The 26536-nt window shown below is 39.1% G+C and overlaps 1 protein-coding gene across 3 annotated transcripts in view; it reads right to left on the bottom strand.

Annotated features, from left to right (window-relative positions):
* The window catches only part of PDSS2 (decaprenyl diphosphate synthase subunit 2), a 117161-nt gene extending 92315 nt beyond the window's left edge, over positions 1–24846 (bottom strand). For 2 of the 3 annotated variants that reach the window (XM_039568945.1, XM_039568947.1), the window contains exon 1: positions 24415–24845. In XM_039568945.1, the coding sequence (XP_039424879.1) occupies positions 24415–24641 (227 nt within the window). In that variant the 5' untranslated portion in view covers positions 24642–24845. Of the gene's footprint in view, positions 1–24414 lie in introns of all 3 variants that reach the window. The other variant, XM_039568946.1, reaches the window with a different exon arrangement.
* Between the last annotated feature and the right edge of the window lie 1690 nt (positions 24847–26536).

Here is a 26536-nt window from a genome sequence, read left to right as displayed (position 1 = left end):
ATGGCTAACTTGCTAACATAGTTTTGAAGTCCAGTTACCAGTCAAGACTTTCTTACCTCACTTTTCACTTTGTCATGACTGCACGAAAAGCTATGGCATAAAACCATTCCCATTTGGAGGCAGTTTATTTGGTATGTTTACTCCTAGCTACAAAAACTAGACTGAAGTGTTGGAGATTTTGAAGCACACTCAATATAAAAGCATAAACACACAGACTACCTGGCACATACCACCACTACCTAAACTAAGTTATTTGCAAGTGTGGGGCTTAAAGCTTCACACAAGGAATTTTTTAATAACTTGTGAAACCAAATTTCATGCTAGCTACATGTCATTCTGCAAATTTAGAATGTAGCTGTATAATTCTTAGTTTCATTATGTTACACATTAATTGACACAAGGTAGTGAAATTCCTGCTTTTCAGCTTCACTGGTGAAAAAATGAACTTCAAAAATTTGCATGAACTTCTGGATGTGACTTGACAGTATAAGCTACAAATTTTTCAACTGGTATTTCAAGCTGCAATGACCTCTCACTGCAGAACACACAGTAAGGAAAGCACATAACATTCAAAGAAAAAAAAGAAGAAAAAAAGTTGCTACTCACATTTTGAAAGAAAAAGTTACAAAAGTGCATTGCCACAGCAGCTACCTCAGAACACCACTGACAGTTTATTTCTTAAGCGTATCTAGAGTACTTTCAGAGCAAATTAACAAATCTATGAATTTACAGAGCACAGAAAAAACAAGAGTCTCAAAACTGAGTATTTCTTTGTTCTAAACTTTAAGCCTGGAGCACTGAATCCCCAATTCAGTGAGCTTATTTGGAGTCAGTGAAGGAAACACTTATGAAACGAAATCACTTTCATAATGGCTAATAAAAATTACACAAGTTTAAAGAAATAGATGTGATATTGAAGATGTAGTTCGCCCAATACCACAGAGCCAAACAAAACTAAAACTTAAGAACTTCACTTTAGACACTCGTATAAGTTTTGACCCTGCACATTTACAATTCAGCTTCATTTTCTCACAATGTCAAAAAAGGAGAAAAGCAAAAAAGCCCCCAGTGCTGCTGATACAAAGTTACTGATCCCTTTTTATTTTTGGGATTGTTCCTAAAACTGTTTGGACTGCTACTGAAGCCTCTGCACAACACCGAGTAGATGTTTAGTGCTGAACTTCAGTTTAAATTTATAGCAGGTGACTACCACTGCTGCAACGAGCACTTCGGTTTGTCCTCCTTTGTTCTACCCCCAACTCCTTGCTTCCTCACTAATAGCACAGCATGTAAACACAAAAGCAACTTACAAAGAGTTAAAAAGTTACTACTCAGCCAAGCTGTGATTCCTGTCCACTTTTAGCCTGAGACAAACCTCGGCTAATTAGACTCAGGTTAACCTGCACTGAGAAAAGGTCAAGCCAATTGCATTATTTTGCATTTGCTTTGGGCTACTTGAATGCACATTATTCAGTGTTCACAGCTCATCTTATGAGCAGTAACCCCACTGCACACCCTTTATAAACAATTCTGGTTTTAAGACTCAATCCCATGTGTTGAGATAAAATAGTTACAATACACTACCACTGGCAATACAATGGCCAGAACCCGAAAATTTAGCACGCGGTTTTGCTTTCCTGGTCCTTAAAAAAATCCCACCAAACCATTATTGTGCAGCTAAATACATGCTAAAACCGTGGAAGGAATTTACAGAATTTCCACTGTAAGTGACTCTGGGAGTCTGTTTAACATCTGCCCACCTCTTCTCATGTAGGATTTAAATTTACTTTGTTGTTGAATTGGCACAAAAATGACACTGTTTTTGTAAATGTAGATTATCATTTCAAGTGAGATACTCCTACAACCTGCACCCAAATGAACACTGAAATTAATTTCATGACAGCTTGGAAAATTCCACTTAGTTTAATTTTTTCCTAAAGCATCCTTCAACTCTATCAGATTCAAATGTCATTTTATAAGTATTTTATTCTACATAGATCCACATGTGTCTTTGGAGGTCCCAAGGTAAGCTCAGCAGTCCACAACCAGGAAAAATCTCCTCTGCTCCTGGTCAGAGGTCTTAATTTTTTTCATTTTGGAAAGCTGTTGCAGAAACCTTTTGAACAATATGCAATTGTTGTACAGCAGAAGGTGCTGCAGAAAAAAAAGAAAAAGGAAGAATGGGAAGAGAGAAAAAAAGCCCTCAGGAGTAAAAAGTGTCTTAAGGGAGCTGGTTCTTTGTCTCCAAAAGAAATACCTCTTTTTACAAAAATGCATCAAAACACCATCCCATCAGGCCACAATTCTGTATACAAGGTCTCTTGGAGGGTTCTAGAGAAAGTAAGAGGAAATGAGAGCGCCTCAATTTACATTTTAACTGGAATCCATACAGGGAAAGCTCCCTGTCTCTCTGGCTCCAGGGCTTTCTTGACTCCTGGCCACAGAGCAATCTTCCACTTTTATCAGCTGGTGCTCCTCTCATCAGCTGAGTGAAAGCTTTGTGTTGGGAGACTGGCCCTACACTAGAATAACAAATTCAGTTTCAGGATGTTCACTACTCGCAGGATTCCAACAGCCATGAATAGCGTTAAAGTAACAAAAAAATGTATGTATAAAAAGATAATAAAAAAGGCACTTTAGCCAGTTAGTTCTTTACTTTACAAGAAAAGATAAAGAGGGGAGTAAAGATGCAAAGAAGCTAGGAGATGAAACCAAAACCCTGAACTCAGTCCAGGTAGTCTCTTTCACAGTTATGGAAGGAAGAAAAATTCTTTTTTGTTAAATTATCTTACCAGAGTTAAAGAGAAAAATCTTTTATCTCCCTCTATGCTCTTGCTTTGGAAGAAAAGTATCAAAATGTTGATTATTTAAGCTGCTATATAAGCATCCTAAATGGATTTTTTAAAATGTCACTTAATTCATTGCAATCCAAGCACAGCACAGAACAAGTAATGACTATACATGTATAGCTCACTTACAAAACTAATTATTGGCCCTAATAACGTCTAAAGCAACCCTCTGAAATTCTCGCAGTTTGCCCAGTAGGTTCATACCTTAACAACGGACATGATGTGACTGACACTCAGCACAACGCGTGAGGATTTAACTACACCATTCCCATTGTGAACACTAACTCGCTGTTGCACTCTTGCAGGCTGCACTGAAAACCTTCCCCACCTCGTCATTGGGAAGGACTAATTAAGTAATTTAAAATTGAGATGAAAACTCTTCTAATCAAGGATCAACTTTGGCATCTGCTTTTACGTTCACACTAAGGTCGCTTTTTAGTAGGCACACATCCATGGGCAAATTCTTTTCAAAGAAAAACATTCAAATTAGAAGAGAACTTGGGCCAAAAGTACATCTGTTTTCATTACAAGAACTTGCCTAATGGAATTATTCTCTTCTCTGCAAGTCCTTGGAAATAAATTGAGAAAGCACTTATATGCATACATAAAGCTAAAGTACAGTAAAGAACAGTACACATATCCTTAAACAGTGAAACACCTTTTGCTATGCCCAAACTTTACTGATCTCAAACCATTTATGATTCCTACTTAGATCTAAAAAGCAACAACAAATAAATACTGATTTCTTTTATACTTTTAAAATATTTGAAAGGACATTTTTTTCTGTAATGAAGCAGAACAGATGTCACATACTTCAACGTGCTGTTTGAGACTGTTCCATATCCCTGCATGCTCTCTAAACACCAATAATAGTCTAAACAAAGATGGAATCAAAATAAACGAAAGACATAAGTCACAATGAGAGCCAGCATTATCCTGCAGACTAAAATATACTGTCACAAGAAATGGACTGATGCTTCCATGTGGAAACATCTCATCACACCTGCTCTCATATAAGCAGACTTCTGCCTTTCAAATGTGAAAAATGACAAAGTGCCCAATGGCAACATTCCTGTAATTTGTTCATTTAGCATCAGCGCCATTTCTACACATCCTTGCTTTGTGATAATGCCCAATCTACATCAGAAGTTCACTTTCATATTTTATCGTATTTTATTCTTCATTTAAAAAAAGGGCAAAGTAAAAAGGCATAGCATTCCTCAGAGAACTCAAAGCCAGGAGTCTACTACTTCAATATGCATTATGTACAAAGACTGCACGTACAATACAGCTAAGATATTCTATTTGTTTACTTTCCTCTGGTGGCTTGTAGGAGCAAAAATTCATTTCAGAACTTCATTTTTAGTCTGGTCCAAGCAAAAGAACTGATGCAGAATTGCAAAATTCTTAGAATTCTGAAACATAATACTAGGTTAATCAGGCCAGAGAAGCATAGTTTTTCAATAACATGCACATGTAGTTCTACTACAGCCTTTTTCTTTCTTCTAAACAAGCAAAAACTTACTTCAGAAGAAAGTCCTTACAAAGTAAGGCCTTTCCCTCTCCCTGGTCCTCCTACAGTGCTTCTTTGTGGCTTTCATCACCAGAACAGCCTCAAGAGTAAAGATGCTCTTTCAGTGTTTAAACACGTTACTAACCCAGCTTTTGTCGTACAAGTCTTGGTGTCCCTTCTCTGGTGGTGCACGTATCTGGGGAAAAAAAAAAATCAGCTCTATTTTGTTAAGGGAAAGATTAAGAGAATCCCTCAATTCAAGTTCTCACAAGACCAACCCTGTATGCCTGACTTACAGATCATATGTCTGATCTCAACTTCTGTAGCAGCAAAGTCCTCAATGGACTCCTGGTATTTCCCTCCCATGTTCACTTCCCTACACCAATCCAAAGGTGTAGATAATAAAATGACTACTGAACTTTAGATTCAGTAGTGATGCTTGTAGACCTGTCAGCATGCACCATTAATCTCCCTCCTGCACAGCCAAAAGGACAACCATCAAACCTACACAGCACAGGATGCCACAGATGGTGCTTTCTGAAGCATTCATTTCCCTATGCTCATTAGAAAGGCTGCCCACAGCAACAAGCTCTGATACAGACACTGACATAGTAAAAACGAACTCCTGACAGACATGTAAACACACAGGCTGAAGCTTTTGTTCCCAAGTCCATGGTACTCCAAAAATCTACATGATTCATTTTCTACGTACAACAGATACCTACCAGCAAAATGCCAACAAAGGCTTGAGAAGTCCTTAGGCTCAAAGGGACCTACTTTTCTGGTGAGAGACCAGTCCTGGAGAATGTTCTGCTACATACGACTTTCACTCCAAAGGGCTCCAGTATGCAAGAAAGCACAGCAAGCAGCCACAGCTTTCCCTCTGCAGCTTCCTGTAGCCTTTTACACATGTTGAACCCCAAACAGCAAGCACTCTGAAGATCAAGAACAGACACCTGAGTTTGGTGTTTTGCAAAAAGTCAACATAGAAAGAAAGATCAGATTCAACTTGTGGCAGCTAGCGCTGCTGGCATGACACACAACAAGACCCTAAACCAGCTGGCGCTTCAGAGGAACTGCAGGCTTTGTGCCCAAGAGTATCACATTACAATAGCCAGGAGAAAAGTGATGAATAGATAAGTAATTGAGGTCAGGTCAGCCACTGACAAGGGAGAGTTTTCTGTCAGCGAGAGACAAGAGAAAACACTCTTTGCGAACGCTAAGCTCTTGCAGAGCAGATGGGGACGCTCTCGACAAAGCCACATGACAAAGAGCAGGGATGTACTCTTCACACACGGCAACTTCGTAGGGCTTAACAATTTTCCAGATACCATCACCATTATCACCTCCATCTTACCCACATCTGGTTTCAGCTTACACTTCCTCTTTCCCAACCCTCATCTTTGATTCTTCTTGGTTGTTATTTACATTCTATCCTTTCACATATACATCATTTGCCTACTGCCAACACACACAGCTACAGCCAGCTTGCCTACTGGTCTGTAGAGAAAAGAATTCCTTTCTAATACCAGAGACCTAGCAGGGGAGCTGCAGATTTACATCTTTATTTCTGATACGCACCTTTACACAAATGCCAATGGAAGGAATACTAGGAAAATATTTAGGGTCCATTACTCCTCTCTGAAGAGGCAGCTTTCAGAAAGGAAGCACACCAAAGGGCCAGTCATACCAAAAATGGTTCCTAGTGGATGTGTGTTTTTACATGACTGATATTTCTTTCAAGAAGTGCAAAGGAAGAAAGCCTGGTTAAGCCATGTGCTACTGCAGAAGCAGAAAACAAAATGTGTAGAGAAACCTCATGACAGAGTGTATTCCCAACAAACCTAATGCTGCTCAAAAGCCGAAAACAAATTGACACATACATTTTTATGTAACTCAGCATGACAAAGAAATTGTATTTCTTCAGGTTTTGTTGGAGGTGACACTTTCTTCTTTTCTTATCAAACACTGCAAACTGTCACTCAGATTTCTGTTCCTCTGCTCTCCCTGCCTGTTCCAGCAGTAATCCTGCAGATGGCACTAGGGACTAAGAAATTTCTTCCCTATTTTTCTTGTCGGAGGTATTTTACTCTGCATTCATTTCTTGTTCATTAAATTGTACCACAGAACACATCTTTTAAGCATCTTGATTACTTAAATTTGATAAAAATTACCCTGTCCTCCCACTGCACCTTTCAGACCTCTTCAGAAATTAAAAAAACCAAAAAACAACCACCCTTTATTCACCAAATATTAGGCATTTGTAATAGATCGTATAAAATAATGGATGGATAACACCAGTAATTTAAGTAAAATGGCATACTTAACAGAGGAAACAAAGCCTATCGTCTACACATAAGATTGAATAACAGATAAACTCACGTCACAGACAGAAATGTGACTTTAAACTTAGGATGGTGTGTTGTTGCTCCTTTGAGATACCCAGAAGATGAATTCATTCAAATTTAATCTTTCATGCTTTCTATGAAGCTATTCCTATACAATTTAAAATTCACTGTTCCCATAATCATCTGTGGCTTGATTATCTCACAGGATCCAGCAAACTCATCTGAATTGGAAAGATACTTTTCTTTTTGCTCAGTGCACCTTTTTTAGCTAGCCAGATGGTACAGCAGTTTCAGAGCAGAAAGTTAAGTATCTGACAAACAGCTGGAAGATTTTAAGCATCTCACTTACCCTGTCTGGGAGGGCAGCCATTCCCATCTCAGCTTATCTGAGATTCTTCAGACAAGGCATTTAAAAAAGAGCATTGAAATGCATTTAGTTGCTAAGGCAAATTAAATTTCAGAAAACATATAGAGGTGACTGAGCATGACCTCGGCTATCCTTAAAAAGAAAATAGATCTGTAATCTTCTCTTTTTATGGCCAAGACAAAACCAGTCGTTAAAATATTCAAGGCATACTTGACACCTATTCACCTCACAAGGCTAGACAGCCTGTGAAAGACAAACACATCCTTTCCTACACTGATCTCTACATGAAGATGAAATTATCATGAAATGGAGAAGGATTGCTCCTGCCAGATACCAACAGTTGAGCTCCCCTACTATCTCAATCCTGCAGTGAGGGGGTGAACAGAGAAAATCTAGACAGAAACCCGAGTTCATTATTTAGAAGTTCTCTTCACTGCTGTTTGCAGAACTACATTAATAAGCAAAACCAATGTGCACTAACAGTAACAGCAAAGGAGGACAACTACAATATGCAAGGCCATTCACCCATATTTTGGAATCAAGGAGAGAAACAGAACTGTTTAAGCTTTTTTTATTTCGGCTAAAAGAGAAACTAGCAGAGAGCTAGAGGAACCTCAGGTGGTGCTGCAGAGTTTAGAAGCTCAGCTGCTACTTCAGATGCGGGGACAAAAGTGTCCTTACAAACTGCCAACAAAAAGAGGGAAGTAGTCACTTCTCCAGAAGAAGGCAGCCTTGCTAAGGAGCCTAAATATCATGCATTGAGAGTGCACAATAAACCACCTCCATCAGTGAATTAGATCACCACAACAGAAAACAAACCCAAAATGAAGAAAACACTTGGTTTTTTCTTCTCCTGGATTAGGGAGTTACACAGTAGTTCACAGAAAGGTCAGACCAGTATCATACATAGCCAGTGCACAGGAGGGACAGGCAAGAGCAGGGAAGAAAAGAGCGTCATCTCTCCCTTCCTGCAGCAACCAACCAGACCAACTCAGCTGCTTGTGAAACCACAATCCAAGACCTCTCTGGCCAACTCTGCCTCTTGCACTCAACACAATGAGCCTTAAGCCTCTTGCTAAAACTATCCTACTGCATCACTTAGAAGTCAACCAAAACAAAAAGATCTCTTGCATGCTTTCTGAAATAATTATGCAATATATCCAGAAAAAGTTTTATTAACTGAAAATATATCTACAAGTTTCTCCTGAATCATTTAAAAAAAAGCTCACAAAAGTATTAGTCATGTTCTTCTAGATGCAAAGATTTTTTTTATTCTGCCTTAAATTTTTTTTTCCCCAAAGAGGCAATTAAAACTCAAATAAAATAATACAGCAATAATAAATATATCTTATGTATTAATCCTATACAGAACAAATGGTCTTGATACTTAACTGAGAAAAGAAAAAAAAATTGGTTTATTTCTGAACTCTAGTGTCTATATGGGTCACTGACACAGTGACAGACACAGTGGTCTGACAAACAACATCTTCCATAATAATCCTCCATTTCAGCACAGCTTTCATTTGTTCATCACAAGAATCACATTTCTTTGTGTTTTTCTTGCTCTGTCCCATTTCTCCTCTTCCATAGTGCTCTTTTGAACCAGAAGATTGATATGCAAGAATATAACAACTAAAGGAATAATAAAAGGAATAAAACTTATCAGAGCCCACTATAACCAGAAACTTCCCTTGCCAAAGGAAAAGCTTTGTAAAAGTTTTAAGTGAAAGAATAGTTACAAGAGCCAATACAAGATTGCAGATGAAGTATTAAATCCCTCAGCAAATCATGGGTCTAAAATTGGAGTTGCTTCACTACAAAACAGAAAGCTATTACAGTAAATATTTTTAAGTCCCAACCAACTAGGAAAGCATTTCTAATTCCTGCATAAAAGCGTATAAGCAACATGCTAATGCCTGGTCATTGGCATGCTCAGATACCACCAGTACTTCTGCACTTTTAGTTAGTAAAGGTTCTTCTTCCCTATAGTTCTTCTAGTATATTACTCACATTCCTTTTGAATTTAAAAAATTTACATTGCATTCCTTTATGTATCGTATGTTCTCTGAAGATTAGTATGAAAACCTGGACACAAACCAGAAAACTAAGTATTTCCAACTTTACTTGACAGGTACATGCTGATGCTGAAGAAAGGCTGTCAGACTGTGTATGCACAATTCAGACATGCACTGCAAGACAAATGAAGTTCATGAACTGCCTTCCATAACAGGAGCTGCTTGTCCACTGAACTACATCTTTCTGTTGTTTTCAATTTAAAGTTATGAAAAGAACACATATGGTTCTTAGCTTTCAGATGCACTACACAGGCAAAAACCTCTTGAAACCACTGGAATGCTCTGGATGTAAACTGGAATTGTTTCATGGGTTTTTAACAATCTTAGTGTGATGAGCCCTCAGCATGCACACACTCCACCCTGACTCCTCTTCAATCTGACTTCTGTAACATACACCTCTTCCTTTTCCTTCTGAAATCTGTGGGTTTCTTAGCTCCTTCCTCGCTCATTAACTGTTTCTCTAATAATTTAGTGGTAACACTCCAATTCCCCACTTGCTACGAAGTCTGTCAGGAGACTTTTCCTTTGCTTGAAAAGCTACCTTGCCCCTGGCTTGGCACATTTTGTCCAAACTGCCTGGTGTTCTTTTTGCCATTATCAAGCAATCAACTGAATCAACTTTTGCCAAAACTGAGCACCAGACTTCTTCTCCAGAGGACCTTATGCTTCATTTCTTATTCTGTGTAAAATATTTCAGCTGTTAATTGAATGCAGTATAATTAAAAGCAAATTAAAAGACATAACTGTCACTTGAAAAAAAAAAAAAATCCAACACAAAAAACCAAACAAAACCAAGCACCTTTTCAACACTTTCATCAGCAAACAGAAGTCTGCATCTAGTGCATTCAGACTATTTGCCTCAGGCAAGCAAGACCTCTGCATGGTATGTCATCATTATTTTGTGCTTTAAAAACTATCAGTGGGGCATGCATCCTTAAATAGCATAGGAGGATAGTGTTACCTGGAGATTACCTTCTGCCTCAGTCTAAAAATGTGTTAGGATCACTTGTGCATGAAGCAAAAAAAAAATAAATCAGGTTGGAAGCAACTTTCTTTACATATGAAATAAACAAATACTTTCTTTTTTTTCAGTATCATAGGATGCCAATAAAAAGTTCTCATTTACTTTGCATTATGACTTTCAGCATCTATGTAAATAATGTTTTCACTATTTGACATCCCAAACTGCATTTTTATTAATAACCGAGTTATATTGAATTTGTAACAGCCAAAACAATCTTATATCATTTGTAGGGAGAAAAATCAAGCATTTTCCAAGTTATCTGCCAGTAGTGTTTGAACAGAGGAATTCACAATAGTGGATAGCAAAAACGTTAAAAAGGAATCACCAAAACATCACAACAAAACTGAAGTTTATCAGTTGCACAACATCATAGGCAAATTCCAATCACATGCAATTACCCACATTTAAGTTTTTCATAAACTTTTCAGTTAATATTTCAGCTCTTGCACCCTGGTAAGCAGAGGCTCCAGGTTAGGACACTGATTTTTTTTTTTTTTTTTTTTTTGGCTCCCCAGGGGGATTTCCAGAACACACAGACTGGGAAGAAGAATGTGGACATGTGTTCTGATCTCACAGTATCTGAGGCATTACGCTCCTGCCAGGTTCTGAGCCCATACCCCTAAAGTGGCACTGTACACACCAAGTTGCCACAATTTTCCGGGGAAAAAGACTTGCCAACAGCCACACAGACAGAATGAAGAACCCAGCCCGGGCCTCTTATGTGAGCAGCCAGCACTTGAACCATTGAACACTGGGAGAGCACACCAAGTTCAACAACTGAACTCATCTAACTTAGCATCCCACTTTTGAAAGATTCAAAAAATGAAAATATATGATAAAAACTTAATTACAGGATAAGTTTGCTCTCTCCCACTGGCTGCAGGCATTGAAATCTGGTATTCTGTAAGATTATTAGGAAACTAAAAATACTTGCATATTAAAAAAAGTATGAAGATGGGGATTTTAAAAGAGACTCTCTTAGTGATATCTCTCCCATAAAATACTGTAAGAATGTTCTCACAAAAAAGTCTTTGCTTAAGGCAGTTTCTCCTCCCTCTTGTTCTTCAACTAGACTCCAAAAAAATTCTTCCCAGTAATTAACACAATTAAAGGCACAATGATGAAAGCTAACTTAAAAAAAAAAAAAAAAAAGAGAAAAAAAAAAGGTGTAATGGCTGAACTCTTTACCCTACTTTATTTTGTGAATGTATCTTTTACTGTAACTTAAGACACTACAAAATAAATTGCAGCTTGGCTACAATACTCACACATGGGAAAACACAATTTAGGTTTGTTATTCCCTCTTTCTCATAAATCAGTCCTGGGCTCATTTTAAACACATGCCAAATATGACCTAAATGTATCACATCTTCAACAAGTAATCATACACGAGAAGAGGAAAATAAGCACTGGTTCAATCCCCGCAGCCCACAAGCCAATGATCAGGTTACCTTCTTGTAACTATATCCAGTTATATACATACATGAGAAATAGTTTAAGCAAAGGGAATAGGTACTGAGATCAGGATATGAAATTAACACCAATAAACCTGGCTCTGAATTTTGTCCATTTTCTACAAAATTTCATGTATGCAGTTATCAGTGCCTCGTTTGGTTTTACATTAAATTTCTGTGGCCCTCAACTTCACAAAGCAATGTATTTCAATGGGTCCTAATCTTTCTCTTCCACAGCAGACAGGAAAATATGTTTCTGGTGATATCTTCTAACTGTCCAAGCTGATCCCTGAAATGCTGGACACAAACCAGAAATCAAAAGCAAAATAGCAGACTTGTTCAATGGAGAAGCACACTACAGCCTATTACAGAATTATGCAGCAAATATCATCCCTCTCCACTGTTAACATAGTAAAACCTCCTCAGGGAACAGCTTAACTCACCTGTAACTTAATCTAAAATTTAAAGATTTAAAGCCTAAAGTAATTAATTAAAATAATTGAGATCTCTTGTGAAAGAATAATTCATCATTCACAGGGGAGGGAAGAATTTGAAATTCTTCACATCAGCAAACGATGACGTTTTTGAGGTAATCTAATGCAAAATTCAATTTTTAAATAAAATTACATCAGGTATGGAAACACAATAGGCTACCCACGCCATAACAAGCCTGCAGGCTTCTGCCTTTTGTGTCTCAGTAGCAAAAATAAATAAATATTCAATGGTTTTTGAATTCATAAAAATCATAAAAGGGAAATTTAAAGCTAAAAGAGAGATAGCTTGCTCTTTCTTTAACTCTGTCTAGAGCTAGACTAGCTCTGAAATGTTTATTTAGCACTCAAATGAGGAAACGGGTTTCCATTCTTGATATGGAAGTATAGAAACATCTCCAAATTACTCATAATAAAGCTGAGATTAAACACATATAAAGTTTGAGCATCTCCTGTCTTTAACAATACACATTTGAAATTGTAAAACAGATAAAACTTGCACATCATCGCTCCCTGAAGTGGGGTTTTTTTGGTTGTTTGGGGTTTTTTTAAACCATACAACTGGTTTACACCATACAACTCTCCCAGATATTAGCAACACCATTCACAGGTTTCACATTTACATTACACTCCATAGCATTGCAACATTAATTCTATGTAGATTCAAAGTAGTAATTTGTCTTCAAACTTCTTCAACGTATTTTCTTGTTTTCCTAATGCTTACATTTATAAGGGTTATATTTGTTTGTCTCTAGATTGAACACATGGGGAACAAATCTTGAAAGCAAAGACTTTATACAACATCAGAGACTTTTGCTTTTGAATGCCTTTGGAAAAAAAAAGATTGAAAATTGTTTCATGAGGATTAATGACAGTAGTTGGTAAGCGTTTCAGTTATTCATGAGCTTAAACAGATTTTCTTCACTATGTCAGGACAATGGTTCTTCCTCTCAGTAACACTCACTGCTATGGTTCTTTGTCTACCACTCCACTTACTATAGCCAGCGAAAATCAGGACAAAGGCTTAAATGGCAGATTTCCTAAGGCAAACCGGTGTGTACATGTTCCCAAACTGCTCAGTAAATAAGACTTGTTTACACAGAGCTCCATCACATGAGAACATGAAAACAGCTTTCAATATTTAATACCTACATGCACACAAGGTAATCTAAAGCAGTGGTACCACCCAAGGACAATATATTAATCCAGACTTGGTATTTCTAGGAAGTAAGTCACCTAGCAATTACAACAGAAGAAGGAAAGAGAAGGAAACAATTATAGTCATGAAGACACCTCAACTCCTAGTTCCAATGCATGTTTACATCTTAGCAGCTACCTGAAAAAGTTTTTTTTCTAAATTAACTATTAGGAAGATGGTATATATGAAAGAACACTGGGGACTGAGGATGAGACGTGTTAAATTAGAAATCAAAGCCCTCAAATGAAAACATATTCAAAGGAGCTAACTACAAGCACTAATCTCATAAAGCAGAACATCTGTGCAAGCAGAGCAAGACAGCCCATCCCATTTCTGGGTCCAGCTTTGAATGTGACACAGAAGTATGTTGCCAAGCACTTGCATTCTCAGAGTTATGGACATACACTGTGATTGTGAGCTGCTTCCTTACAAAAGATCTCCACAGTCTCAGCTCTCCAGTAGAGAATAAGCCTGACTCAGCCTCAGGGAGCAGCTCCTCCGGGCTTGGATCACCATGCACATGCAAGGAAGAGGAGGGATGAGGGATGCACATACTCCCATTGTGAATCTCACTGTAGCTCTGGGAAGCATCAGAACAGCCTCCTGCAGGATGGCATCCACCAACAATGCTATGCTTGCATTAATTAAAAAAAAACCCCAACCTCTTGAAGGTTCATTCATAATTTTCAGCTACTAGAATTTTATCGTTCCCTGACAAGCTCTGGAAAAAGACTCAGAGATTCAAGGGAACTCTTAAAGTCTTAAAAGAAGAAAAGCAATCAAGGAGGTCAATATTCAGTTGGTGCTTTATTTGAAAATAAATTCAAACCAGGAAAAATTAACTTCAGCTCTCTCAAACTGTAACAGGAATGAGATGACAAAAAAAAAGGATAACCTCACACATCCCCTCAACCAAACACTGTGTATTAGGACATAAACTCCAGCCCTGTTCCCCCACAAAAATCCACAGGCAGAATGAGATCCCAAGTGATTCACAAACAAACAAATAAGGCCATGTTTCTGTTGCTATAACATAACACACAGTACTTTTTTTTCCTCTGATGTAATTTTTATAACATTATTTTGGAATCTGACTATTTTAAAACTTGGTTGCTATGACACGTTATAGTCACTACACAGATTCATTTCCTACTTTCCAACTGGCAAGACTACTTGTTTCAGTTTTATGAAGTTATATTATGGACAAAAGACACATAAAATATACTGTAAATTCTAATAGTAGAAACTCCTTTAATGCCTTCCATTCCTTGAATAAATGTGAATTGGAAGGAGGGCTTCCACCCACAATTACCCTAAAGGTCTCCATACTACCAGCTTTCTCAAGTTTTCTGAGCCTTATTTCTGAAAATGGTCTTTTCACATTATTACTCCTACTGAGAGATGACATCCAATTTCTTGCAGAGTCTGTCAATGACTCCCAAACTTACAAATCATCAGACAGCAACAAGTTCTTCCAGTGGACAATAAAACATGGAATACAAATCCTCCCTGGTATTTCTGGTTTTAACAACTGGGGATGAAGAACAGATGATGAATGGACCTCTGGGCCCATTAATACTTCAGCTTCATTTCCATGAGGCAACACAGGTTTGGGGAAGACTTGTTTTTCCTGTAGATTAATTTTTAATTACTGAAATATAGTCATACCAGACAGATCACATTCAGAAGTCAACTTCTAAAAGAAAACCAAATATGAACTTCATAATGTAGCATCAACATCACCAAAATCCTTTTAAAATATGCACACAATATATTTTAGTCTTCACAAACCACATTAAATAGAAAGCATTTGGGAATCAAGAGACTGGAAGGTTACTGGGGTAAAAGCTTTAACCCTGTATAAGAAGCATAAAGTAAGATGCACTGATATATCACAGGAACCTTTAGTTCCTAGCCGATGAAAATATATGAACTTCCATAATAGAAAAACACAGTAACTCTTGTCATATTCACTCTCAAAGTTCAACACTAATTTAACAGGAAAACAATGGATCTTTAGGAAAAAAAATACCCACTAACAAACGTATGCTAGCACAGCCATTTTTCAAATGCGCAAAAGAGGCAATTTTTCCACTTGTGGCTTTGCTTGTGTATTTGGCCAAAAATTTTCATTTAGCTCTTAACAAGTTGAACTTTCCGTTAAGTCTGATTAAAAGCAGTCTTACCAAATCAGCTAGTCATGGTGCTTCTGCTACCAGCTAATCATTCAGATGATGACCAACCACAAAGAGTGTTGGCATGGGCTATTCACCCTCAAATTGCCTTAACCAGGACTATGCACTTACAGGATGGCTCTACACAAGCACAGCCTGCTACAAACCCAGTCCTACTTTATGACCGAAATACAGAATCTTCCTTTCCATTTTTTTAAGGTGCAATAGATAAGCTATTTCAAGAAGCAATGACAACATATAGATGTATCGACCCTTTGATTATGATTGTTTCATGGAGTGTTCTGAACAGGCAGTTAATGAAAAAGATAGCTGTCATATCATGAACTTTGCACCATGAGTGGGAAGATCTAGAAAAGAAATAATGGAAGCTGTTAGGGAGAATGATTTTTTTTTTTTTTAAGAGTTCAGATTCTATAAAATTAATTAATTGTGCATATTTAGTGGCAGCTATCAAGTCAATCAACTCACGCTTATAGGATCATTTAACCAACAAATAATCAAAAATAATTTCCACTTGATCTTGAAGACAGCTACCTTCTAAAGGCAGTACTTTTTGAAACAAACTGGGGAATGAAGGCTAAAGTGTTTGCTTGTTCATATTTCTAACTAGAAAAATAAACCTGAATCAGTGGTGCCAAGCTGTATGAGTTCCTTCCCTAGCTGGGAAAAAGGTGGGGAACAAAACAAATTAGATGTAACAAAGTAGAAACTTTCATTTTATTAAGAAACAGAGGATTATCTTCAGGACTTCCTTAGTTTTTCCCCAAAATGGAAGAGCTGCCATAGAATAGAACCAACCAGTGCTATTTTGAAGAAATGAATTGGGGGAATGAGAAAGGAAATGGGAACAACCACCACTTGTAATTTACATGGAAAAGAAATGAGAAAGATGAATGCAAAAGCTGGAGCTCCTGATGTTTCTTTAGGAATAGCTGAGGATTGAAGATGACTGTGGCTTACCTGAAGAACCACCAGCAGGCTGAAAAGGTCCTAGAGTTTCTCAGTTAAATAAAGTATTGAGGCAAATTTCTAAGCTTTATCTATCATTATAAGTAAAATCTACGTAGTTCACAGCATGTGTTTGATAAAAGCTCACATATATAATGAGTCTCAGCAGTTTTCCTATATGATCAGTTTTTCTTTCCTTAAATGAAATTCTTTCATACAGCAACAGAGAAGAAAAAAAAAAAAAATTCAAGCTAAAGTGATTGTCAATGTCAGACAATTGGCAGGGACAATTCAAGAACAGCAAAGTAGCTGCTACAGATTTTAAACTTATTTTTTGTATTAGATCTGATTTTTAAATTCACAGTGTTCCTTTATAGTCTGTCAGGTTTGTCTCTAGCAGGAGTTCCTTTAGGGCAAGCACTGCAAACAGTCTGCCTACCCTGAGGGAAACGAAGACACTCAGATGTGGGGTAAAGGAAAGATATTAATAATTTAAGACAGTGGTCTGCCACCCCTAGGACAAAGCAATAGTGTAAGTATGGAAACATCTAACTCCCGAGCTTACATTTGTCCTCCCTGAACTTGTATTTTCCTTGATAGATTTACAAAGTGCTGCAGAGGATACAGTGTTACCCATGGTTTCTGGAGGAGCTCTGAAAATGCTCAAGGTTAATGATACCTTCTGCCACTGCCAGGACCTCCAAAGCAAGGAGAGAATCAACTCAGAGACAGCATCAACAGAACAGGCAGCACAGCAGGGAAGAACACTATTTGTAAGCTACAAAATACAGACCTCAAAAAGAGAAAAAGACCTGGGTAAAGTACTTTTTCCCTTATTCCTGTAAGGTAAAGGGGTTAACTTAACATTGCCAAATAGAAGATTCACTGAGTGAAAACCACTTCCAGTAACCCAAATATTAATTTTGATTACTCTTTGACATTGGTTCTCATTTTCATTTTATAGAAAGGCATATTTGGAAACTCTCTTCAGTGTTACAGAAGGAATTATTTTGAAACTATTTCCACTTATTCAGTACTCTTTTCCTGTGTTGAGAAAACATTGACCTAACAGTCATTCACTAGTACATTAAACTTGGTATTCAATATTCACATGCATTATAAATCAATTGTACTTGAAGGCAGGAAAGAACAGATGTGAACTTTAAAAATTACCTTCATTTTAGGCTACTGCATGCCCAAAGTAAAGCAAAGTTTTCTCTAGGTGTGGCACACTACATCCTTTCAAGGCTAATTGGCACTTGGATCTGGGCATTATATGTTCAGTTTCTTTGTCCCATGCTTGAGAACCCAAGCTTAAGAACTCCCACAGTCTTCCATTTAATCAGACAATTTCAAGTTGTACTTGAAATTCTGCTGAAACCTTCAGACTCCCTATACAAATACCAGAAATTATCAATACCATGACAGCATATTAGTTTTCACTGTAAATAATTCCATTAGAAAATCCCAAACAGAATCACCACCTACCAAGTACACTCTGTTTACAAAGACCATCCTACATGCTGAAATAATACATTCTTCATAAGCACAGAAACCTGGATTCAACATAGATATTTAAATGAGAATCACTGCAAAAAACCAACTATTCAAGTGCAAGAGAATTTAATTTGCAGTCTAGCTTTTGCACATTCAGACTGCAGATTTTCTACTCAATCCTACTTTGCTTATGGTGGCAAAATATTCAGCAAAATTAAGTGTTGTAATGTACAATTAAACATCCTTCACATACATTTTGCCACACAAATACCATGAATGAATGATAAGAACTCAGCACCACTACAGCTGAAAACCCATCCTGACAATGGCTACCTTGACTTCCTGAGCTACGATTTACTAATACAATGGGGGTGTGTGTGTGTGGATAGATAGATAGATAGACAGACAGAAAACTGGCTAATATGTTTTACCTTCCAGAATGAGATTATCACTGCCAAACCCAACAAAGTGTAATGTCTAAAAGAACTAAAAAAAGAAAGTTAAGATCCCTTAAACATGAACTGTGAACCTGAAGCCCGTATACAAGTATTGATGCAACTCATCTACTGACAGCTCTTCAAAAGAGCAGCAATAACTGATGGATATGAGAATTTAAGTATATGAGCGTAATATTTATTGTTGGTGGAGAAAACTAATAAAAAACATACACTAATGAAAGTTATTCAGAATGAAAAATGAAACACAACATTTGGAAGAGAGAACCAACAGCACATATCTATTCATCCCATTCTACCTGATCATGGCAGAAAGGAAGACTCTGACCTACAAAAATGGATTCTCTCTTCCTCCTAACTGTACAAGACAGTATTAAGTGGTAGCTGACTGAGAACCATACTGAAGGCCACAGGAACAAGGAATAATATGGAAGTAATCAGAAGGAAATTTCAGTCCATAAAAAGTCCATTAAACATGCAATGGTTTAATTTCTTTCTAGTCTTTTTACCTTCCAAAGTTAACTTTACCACAATAGCTCTTTGTGAGTTCTTTCAGCCAAAATACATAATAAACTGGTTTTGGTGTCTAAGAAAGATTTACTTGATGGTGAGTATGGTAACAGAAAACCCTAGGGAGTACCAACATTTCTAAATTATGTAACATGATTAAGGTTTTTCAAGTCTATCACAACTGACTGGGAGATATTCACAAAACCTAACTTAGCTAGGAAGGGCCAGCATTCCTGAAAGACAAACATTTCTTGATGGGGTGAGGCAAACCAAGAATTTAACTCTGGTCATTCAATCAACAGGAGCTCTCCTGAAAACACCTCTGTTTCCATCAGCTATACACAATGCTTTGGGAAATAGTCTTCCTGGACAAAGCCAGACTTCCTATAACCACCAGTATATTTTGCAAATAGTATCAAACATATCAAGCAGGTAAAATATTTCTGCATTTCTAACATCACTGCTTACACTTTCTGCAGAAGTGCTCTGGATGCCAGCTGTGGCAGCCAGTGCTTCCAGGAAGTCAAACAGATTTCTGCAGTGAACACAGGAAATGCCACTGCTGCCATATCATAGCTAACTTCACAGGCATTCTGACCACAATCATAAAAATCACATCTCTCTACTGCAAAAATATTTTTTTACAAAGCATTATAGCAAGCTGAAAATAGAATGAAATTTAGTGAAAGCAAATGTGTTTTAACTTCTAATCTGGCAATTGCAGGAGAAGGACTTTATGACCCCATGCCCATTACAGATTAAGCAGCTTGGTAAAACTTAAAAGACTGTAGTAGAAGCTCAAAGATGGCCAGACCTTCTGCTTATCACTTTGAGTGTCCAGCTGCCTGCTGTTTTCAGAGAAAGGTACCTCATTAGCCACTGTCAAGTAAATAGACACTATCATTTTTCTGGCTCAGAAAATAAAAATTAATTACATTTGAAACAAGTTGCTAAAAAGCTATTCGTAGTCACTCACACCACCTTCAATTATAAAAAAAGGACAATTTTAAGGTCACCATTCTGTTAAGACAAAATATAAATTGGCAATAACAATTCCATCAACAACAGGCTGGAACAAATGCCTAGGTCTACGCTGAAATCAGACACCTGCATAGGAAGGTAGATGCATGCCACACCTGGAGTTACAAGATGCGTTACCAAAGTAAGCTATCTCAAGCTGATAAAGAAACAGAACTAAATATCAGGAAGCCAGTGTTATCGGACATTTTCAACAAAAAGCGTATCATCTTGAAGGTGCTCTGGATCACATTTTTGGGCTTTAAAATGTCTAGAGATCTACACCAAGTGGGCTGCAACAGAACAAAACCTGGTCTAGCCAGTCTTTTTATTTCTGTAATAATCCAGGAAAACTGTAACCATGCCTACTTAAGCATTTATCACCAACAAACAATTCTGACAGAACTAAAATACAATCATTCCTCCTGCAGGCTAATGAGAGAATGGCTGGAGCTAAATGGTACCTCATAATAATTTTACATGTATGAAGTGTTCCATTTCATTTAGTGATATTATAAAAGTGATGCATTGGCCATAACGTTTACTGTTTACAATCTGCAGCAAGCTATACCCTTCTCAAGGGAGATTAAGTAATCAAGAAAATGTTATTCACACTATGTATTTGAGAAAAATAGATCACTGTGCCAATTACAGACTCTTTCCTATACAAAGAGGGATGTCTGCTAGCCTAGAAAGAAGGGAAAGAGAAAAGATAGATTTGTTTGCCTCTCAAGTGAAAATCATGCACTGAAAAAAGTTTTGCTTTAGTCCAGCAAAGCCTGAAGAGAGAAAAACCAAGAAATACTAGTTTTGAGTAGCTGCTGAAGACACTTCATTATAGCAAATCTTAAAGCTCTGAAAAACCATACAGTGACTCACAGGGCTACAAACAGAAAGATCCAGAAGTAGTCAGATTGCAATTTTGTTTCCGGAGTATCCATTAGAGGCAAATTTTAATTTTAATGATAGCATTTCTTTAAAGCATTCTTTGTTAATATTGCTTATACACCATTTTCCACTGAAAGATCACAGTGATCAATACAGGCTGCAATGAATGAAGTGTAACATCTCCAGAAAACAGATGCTACATTATTCACTTCATAGATAAGTAAATGCATGTATGAAAAATTAAGTGACTTGCTCTAGTCAGAGAGCCAAAAGCACAGCTGTGAATCTAATCCAGATACCCCAGCTTCCAATGATCCATTAACCGCTAGACATTAGCCTTTCTAAAACGAAACGTAACCTTTTCCTCACATTTTGCCCTCCTTCTAGTAAGTCTGGCAAAGCTAGTACAGGGGCTGTTCACTTCACATGGCTGACTTTTAAAAAACCAAAACCTTAGAAATAAAACAAAAATTAACAAAATATAAACTCGACTTTACCGCATGGATTACAGAACTCCCAAATCCATCACTGCAGGGTTCAGTTACCCGTCTCTGCCCTCCCAAGAGGAGGGTCAGCAATGGCTCTCAGATTTAAAGCTGCTGGCCAGGCACAAGCTTGGTAGGAGGTATCAGGGTCACACATCATCCCAGAAGAACACCTGCTGCAGTCCTGATTCACAGCAGGCACTTACACCCAGGAGCTGCCAGTGCTGCATCCAAACAAGAGGAAGAAATGGATGGGATCATCAGAGAAACATATACTGGCCCAACAGCTGTTTCTCCACATGTCCTGTCTCGCACAGATACCTTTCAGCTGCCTTCTTCAAGGCTCTCAGCACAGGCATTGCATTGCAACAGCCTAGTGAGCCAAAGCTTGGCAAAATGTTAAAAACACTCATCAACACTACAGTTACACTGAAGGCTTTCAGTGTGGTGGCAATTATGTCCTATGCTGTCTCAGCTCAGAACCTATGCCATGCAGATGAGCACTGGTAGAGAGCCCTCTGCTTTAAGAAACCCCTAATGGCCTCAGGAAGACTCCAAAAGCTGGCAAAGCCTTTAGGCAAGAAGGAAGGGTAGACACAAAACCACTGATGACAAAATGCCACCAGTCAAAGAAGCTTAAAGAAAATTGTTTAGAACTGACAGCTAGCAATCAATTTGATTGTCACCACTTATAATCTCAAAAATACATGAGTAGAAACTTGAGAAGCAGCACATGCAACTAATCAATTTTACAGCACATATTTTTCAGTTGTTTCCAAATACAAAAATCTCCTTAAATGTTGGAGTATTTCTCATATATATATATAGCATTTACTCACTCAGAGTCTCAAAGATTAGAGCTGCAGATCAATCACTTAAGTATTTAAAAAAAAATCATCAAATAAAATATTTTAGATACCTATGCTTTACAACATTTGTCTGAACACACAACAGGAAACCTTTGTTACTTTTTAAGAATGAGTAATGAGACAGATTTTAAAATATTTTAAAAATTCCTAGTATTGAAAAATCATGACCTGTTTCCTAAATTGCTATGATAAATCAGGGCATAGATCTCAGACCCAAAACTAAAATCACTCACATTTATATTGAAACATACAACACTTAAATTTCAGAAATAAATTATCAAGATTATTGAGAAAGAACAAGGTCAAATTTCACCTTATTGCAAAATTACACCATAAAACAAGGTGAGTGAGGTACAATTTGTGCATTACTATGGGCATACTAAAACTTGTCAGCAGGATATTAACTCTTTTTGTAATACAAAGGTCAAGGCCGTTGGAAATCCATCTGCAACAAAGCCCTTGGAAAAACCAGTGAAACCAAATAAGAAGATCCAAAGCAAGGGCACAGGGTTTCAGTTTAACGTGAGTAAATACTTTTTATTTCCAGCACAACACATCAGGTTAGTAGTGTACTCTGAAACATACACGAATTTTAAAAATCAATGTATTGAATTCCTGCTGAGCCTGGGCATGACTATATTCCTAGTGGTGTTCCACAAGCCACAGGCTTACAGAATTAAGCCTGAAGCAGCCCAGTCAAAATAATAAAAAAACCCAACAAATCCTTACATCACAGCTCCACCACAAAATTTCCAACCATGCCCCAAAATACTGCATTGAAATTTCATTCACAAACAAACCAGCAACTACCACACATGGAACAGGCACTCTAAAGTTCCACTTTAGCACTGCAGGTCTCTGTGACACTTCCATGCCTGCAGTGCAAATTTAAAAGCCCAAATACATTGTGCTTCACTCCTCCTATTCTCTTCATTCCATCAACTGACATGACAAAGACAGAACGGCATTTTCTTCTCATCCCTCCTCTTTATCATAATATCACAACCTTCACTTATAAAAAGTTCAACAAAATCCCCTCCACCACCATTTTCTAAAGTCAGGTACTTTCCATTGTGATTAACAATTTCATTTGTTTCTTCCAGAAAAGGCTACTCAAGGTCAATGTCTAAATCCCGCCTTCCTGAAAATCATGTTTCTTTAAAAAAAGTTGTTTGTCCCCTGTACTCATTTTGTTCACTCAAGACAACCAGATTTAGAGACAGAGAGCTTGAAAAACAAATCTTGTTTTTATATCATTACAACACAAACGTGGATTTGCCAAGGACCACTAGAGAACTACAATTTCCGTTCCTTAAAAGTAAAGCAGAACATCTGCTTTAAACAAATGCTCATTTTTGTCTTAACGCCTGTTAAAAAATACTGTGTATACTAAACTTGGATTCTATTAATGTTACTATAGCTGCAGTTACAGCAAACACAGTTCTATCAAACAAAACCCACCAAAAACCCCCAAAACCAAACAAAAAACACAACCAAAACACTCAAATCCACAACCAAAAGTCCTTGGAAAATTGCACTTTTTTTCCCCCTTCATTTTGGTAAGCGTCTGGAGTTTTATTGTATAAAAAAACCCACTGCCAATCAGTTGTTTTACAGTCAAAGAAAACCATGTTCAACAACCCCAATTTCTGCTTATTGGCAGGAATACAAGAGTTCCATTAGTTTGCCTTAAAAATGAGAGTGGATAAACAGCGTAGCAACCCTAAAATTCTCAACAATACACAAAAACTCGCAGCTCCCAGCTGGATACTCCAAAACACTTGGTAACAAAATACATGGTTCAGAGCAGTGTCATTTAGAGCTTTTAAGCTGAGTAGTCTCCCTGCTTTTTTCCTTGTTTTCTTTGCAATATAGTTCTTAATATTAAAAGAACACATAACTGTTAGCAAGGCAGCCGAACTTTTCAAGGGATTTTTTATTCCCGCACCGGGAAGCGCCGCACGTGGCGTCACAACGAAGCAACTTCCGAATGACAGCGGAGAAGCGCAGGGAAAACCTGTTGCGGCAAGGAAACGAGGATCCCGGAGCGGAGGCGAAACCTCCCGCCCCCGGGGCAGCCTTTCCCTGGGGACACCCCACTCCCGACGCGGCCGCGCGGCGACGCCGAGCACGGACAAAGCCCAAAACTTCCCAGGAGCTCTGCCAAGGTTCCCGAGGGCTGCCGGCGGCCCCAGCTCCGCCGTGCCCCGCCAGCTCCCACCGGCGCTTACCGGGCGGTGTCAAGCAGCGGGTGCTTGGTGCCCACCAGCTTGCGGACCTGCATGGCGATGTTGCTGAGCTCGTCGCTCAGCAGGCACCGCAGGCTCATGAAGGACGTCGGATAGCCCACGATCTTCTCGGCCTCCGACACCACCTGGCTCCAGGGCGGGCCGCCCGAGGACAGGCACCGGAGCCCGCCGGTGCCGCGGACCCCGCGCCGCAGCAGGGCGCCCCACATGCTGTTTCCCCGGGGACGCTCCGCTCTCCCACTACGAGCCCCGGCGGGGCTCCACGCGCCGAGCGGTCACGGGCGAATCCCGCTACCGGAGGAGCGCCCCGACCGTGCCCCGGCCGGCCCTACCCGTGCCCGCGTCACCCCGGCGGCGGCGGCGGCCGGAGCGGGCTCAGTGCGCCCTGGGGGCGGCCATCTTGGGCGTCGCAAAACACGCCGGGCCGTAAAGCGAGGCGGCGGGGCGGGGGCTGGAGACGGGCGGGGCGAGGCCGGGAGCGGCTCCCGCTGCCTTCGCCCTCAGAGCGCGCCGCGGTAACCGGGCGCTGCTTTTCCTCCCCGCTCTGTGTGTGCTGCCTCCCAGAGCCGTGGGGGAGGGTCCTGCCCGGGCTGCTGGCTGGCTGGGGGTGCCCCACAGAGCGGGATGTGCTCTGCCTGCCCCGCGGGTTGCGTGCAGGGACCAGCGGGGAAAGAGAGGTCAGGGTCCCACCTGAAGTGTTCGGCCTGTAGTCTTTAGCTACACAGTCATGATTTCTGTGAAATTTTTTCGCTGTTAGAGTGGTCAGGCATTGGAATAGGTTGCCCAGGGAGGTGGTGGAGTCGCCAACCGTGGGCGTGCTTAGGAGGCACCTGGATCTGGCGCTGGGTGATGTGGTTTAGGGGTGGCAGTGCTGGTCTGATGCTTGGACTGACGGCTGATGTTCTGACCTTGATGGTCTTTTCCAACTTTGATGATTCTATATTTCTATAATTGCAGTGTATGGATATTCTTTTTTGCCTCTTCCCGGAGCTGTCTGAGGCATGGCATCAACAGCCCTTACTTACTGCATGCTCTGCCTTGCATTGTAGCTTTGTTCTATGGTTCTCTGCTGTGAACTAGCTGAGGGGGATTATGAGCAGCATGCTTGTGAGCTGAGGCGGTGCTTACAAGCTAACAGTGAACATCGGAACAGAGAGTGCCCAACTCTCTCTTTGAAGTGCCCAGCTGAAGCCTTCTGGGTCCCGCAGTTCTACAGTGTGGTCTGCTGTATGTGATGTAGTCTTTCCTTAATTCCAAGCACAGCCATCACTGATGCCTTTTTGCAGGTACCTACCCCCAAAGCTTTTGTGAATTCAGAGAATGGATTTTCTGTGCCCCAGAGGAGGAAAATCCACTGGCCATTTTCAGAAATTGGATTTAAATTACTTCCTCACGCCCACAGGTACTTCAGCAAGAGTATAATCTGTTCTGTCTTTACAATTGTTGACATCCATTCCTTTTATAACTTCAAGGCTTTGTTACAACGAATCAGGCAAAGTTCTGATAAGAAAACTGTCCTATTGACTACATTCATGTTGAAAATGAGGGTATCACATTTCTTATTTTTGGAAATACAAGATACAGGTCACTATTTTGTTTGCATTATTCCACATGATTTAAAGAGAGTTACACTGAAGAATACTGTAAAGGAAGATGCAAACAGAAAACAATTCCATCACAGAGAAAGGTGTCCAGGAAAGCGCAATATAACTCTTGGAGTTGCAAGGAAGAAGCTGCTAAAAAGGAACACACTTCTATGTTTTTCAGTAGCAATGACAAGATGTTTATTGCTCTGACACCTGAGACAGCTCCAAAACTGTAAAAGGTACTGTCCTAAGGAAGGGCTTTGACTGTGGAGTCAACAACAACTGGACATGCCTGTGGCACCTAATAAGTGGCCTCTCCCAATGAAGAGGGGAAAAACTAGAATAGAGAAAACCTGTGAGAACTGGAAAGAGTTAAGTTTCTGGTGTCAAATCTTTGCTTTCTCTGCTGCCTGTCTCTGAGAGAATAAAGCTTTGCTTTGAAGGAGCTGCCACTGAGGCAGTTTAGTTAGCTGGTGTCACAGAACAAACTGTTGCTAAATAGGGAGTTTCAGCTCATA

The sequence above is a fragment of the Corvus cornix genome, chromosome 3 (genome assembly GCF_000738735.6).
Source record: "Corvus cornix cornix isolate S_Up_H32 chromosome 3, ASM73873v5, whole genome shotgun sequence".
NCBI classification, from domain to species: domain Eukaryota; kingdom Metazoa; phylum Chordata; class Aves; order Passeriformes; family Corvidae; genus Corvus; species Corvus cornix.
This window is presented reverse-complemented; position numbering and strand designations above follow the sequence as displayed.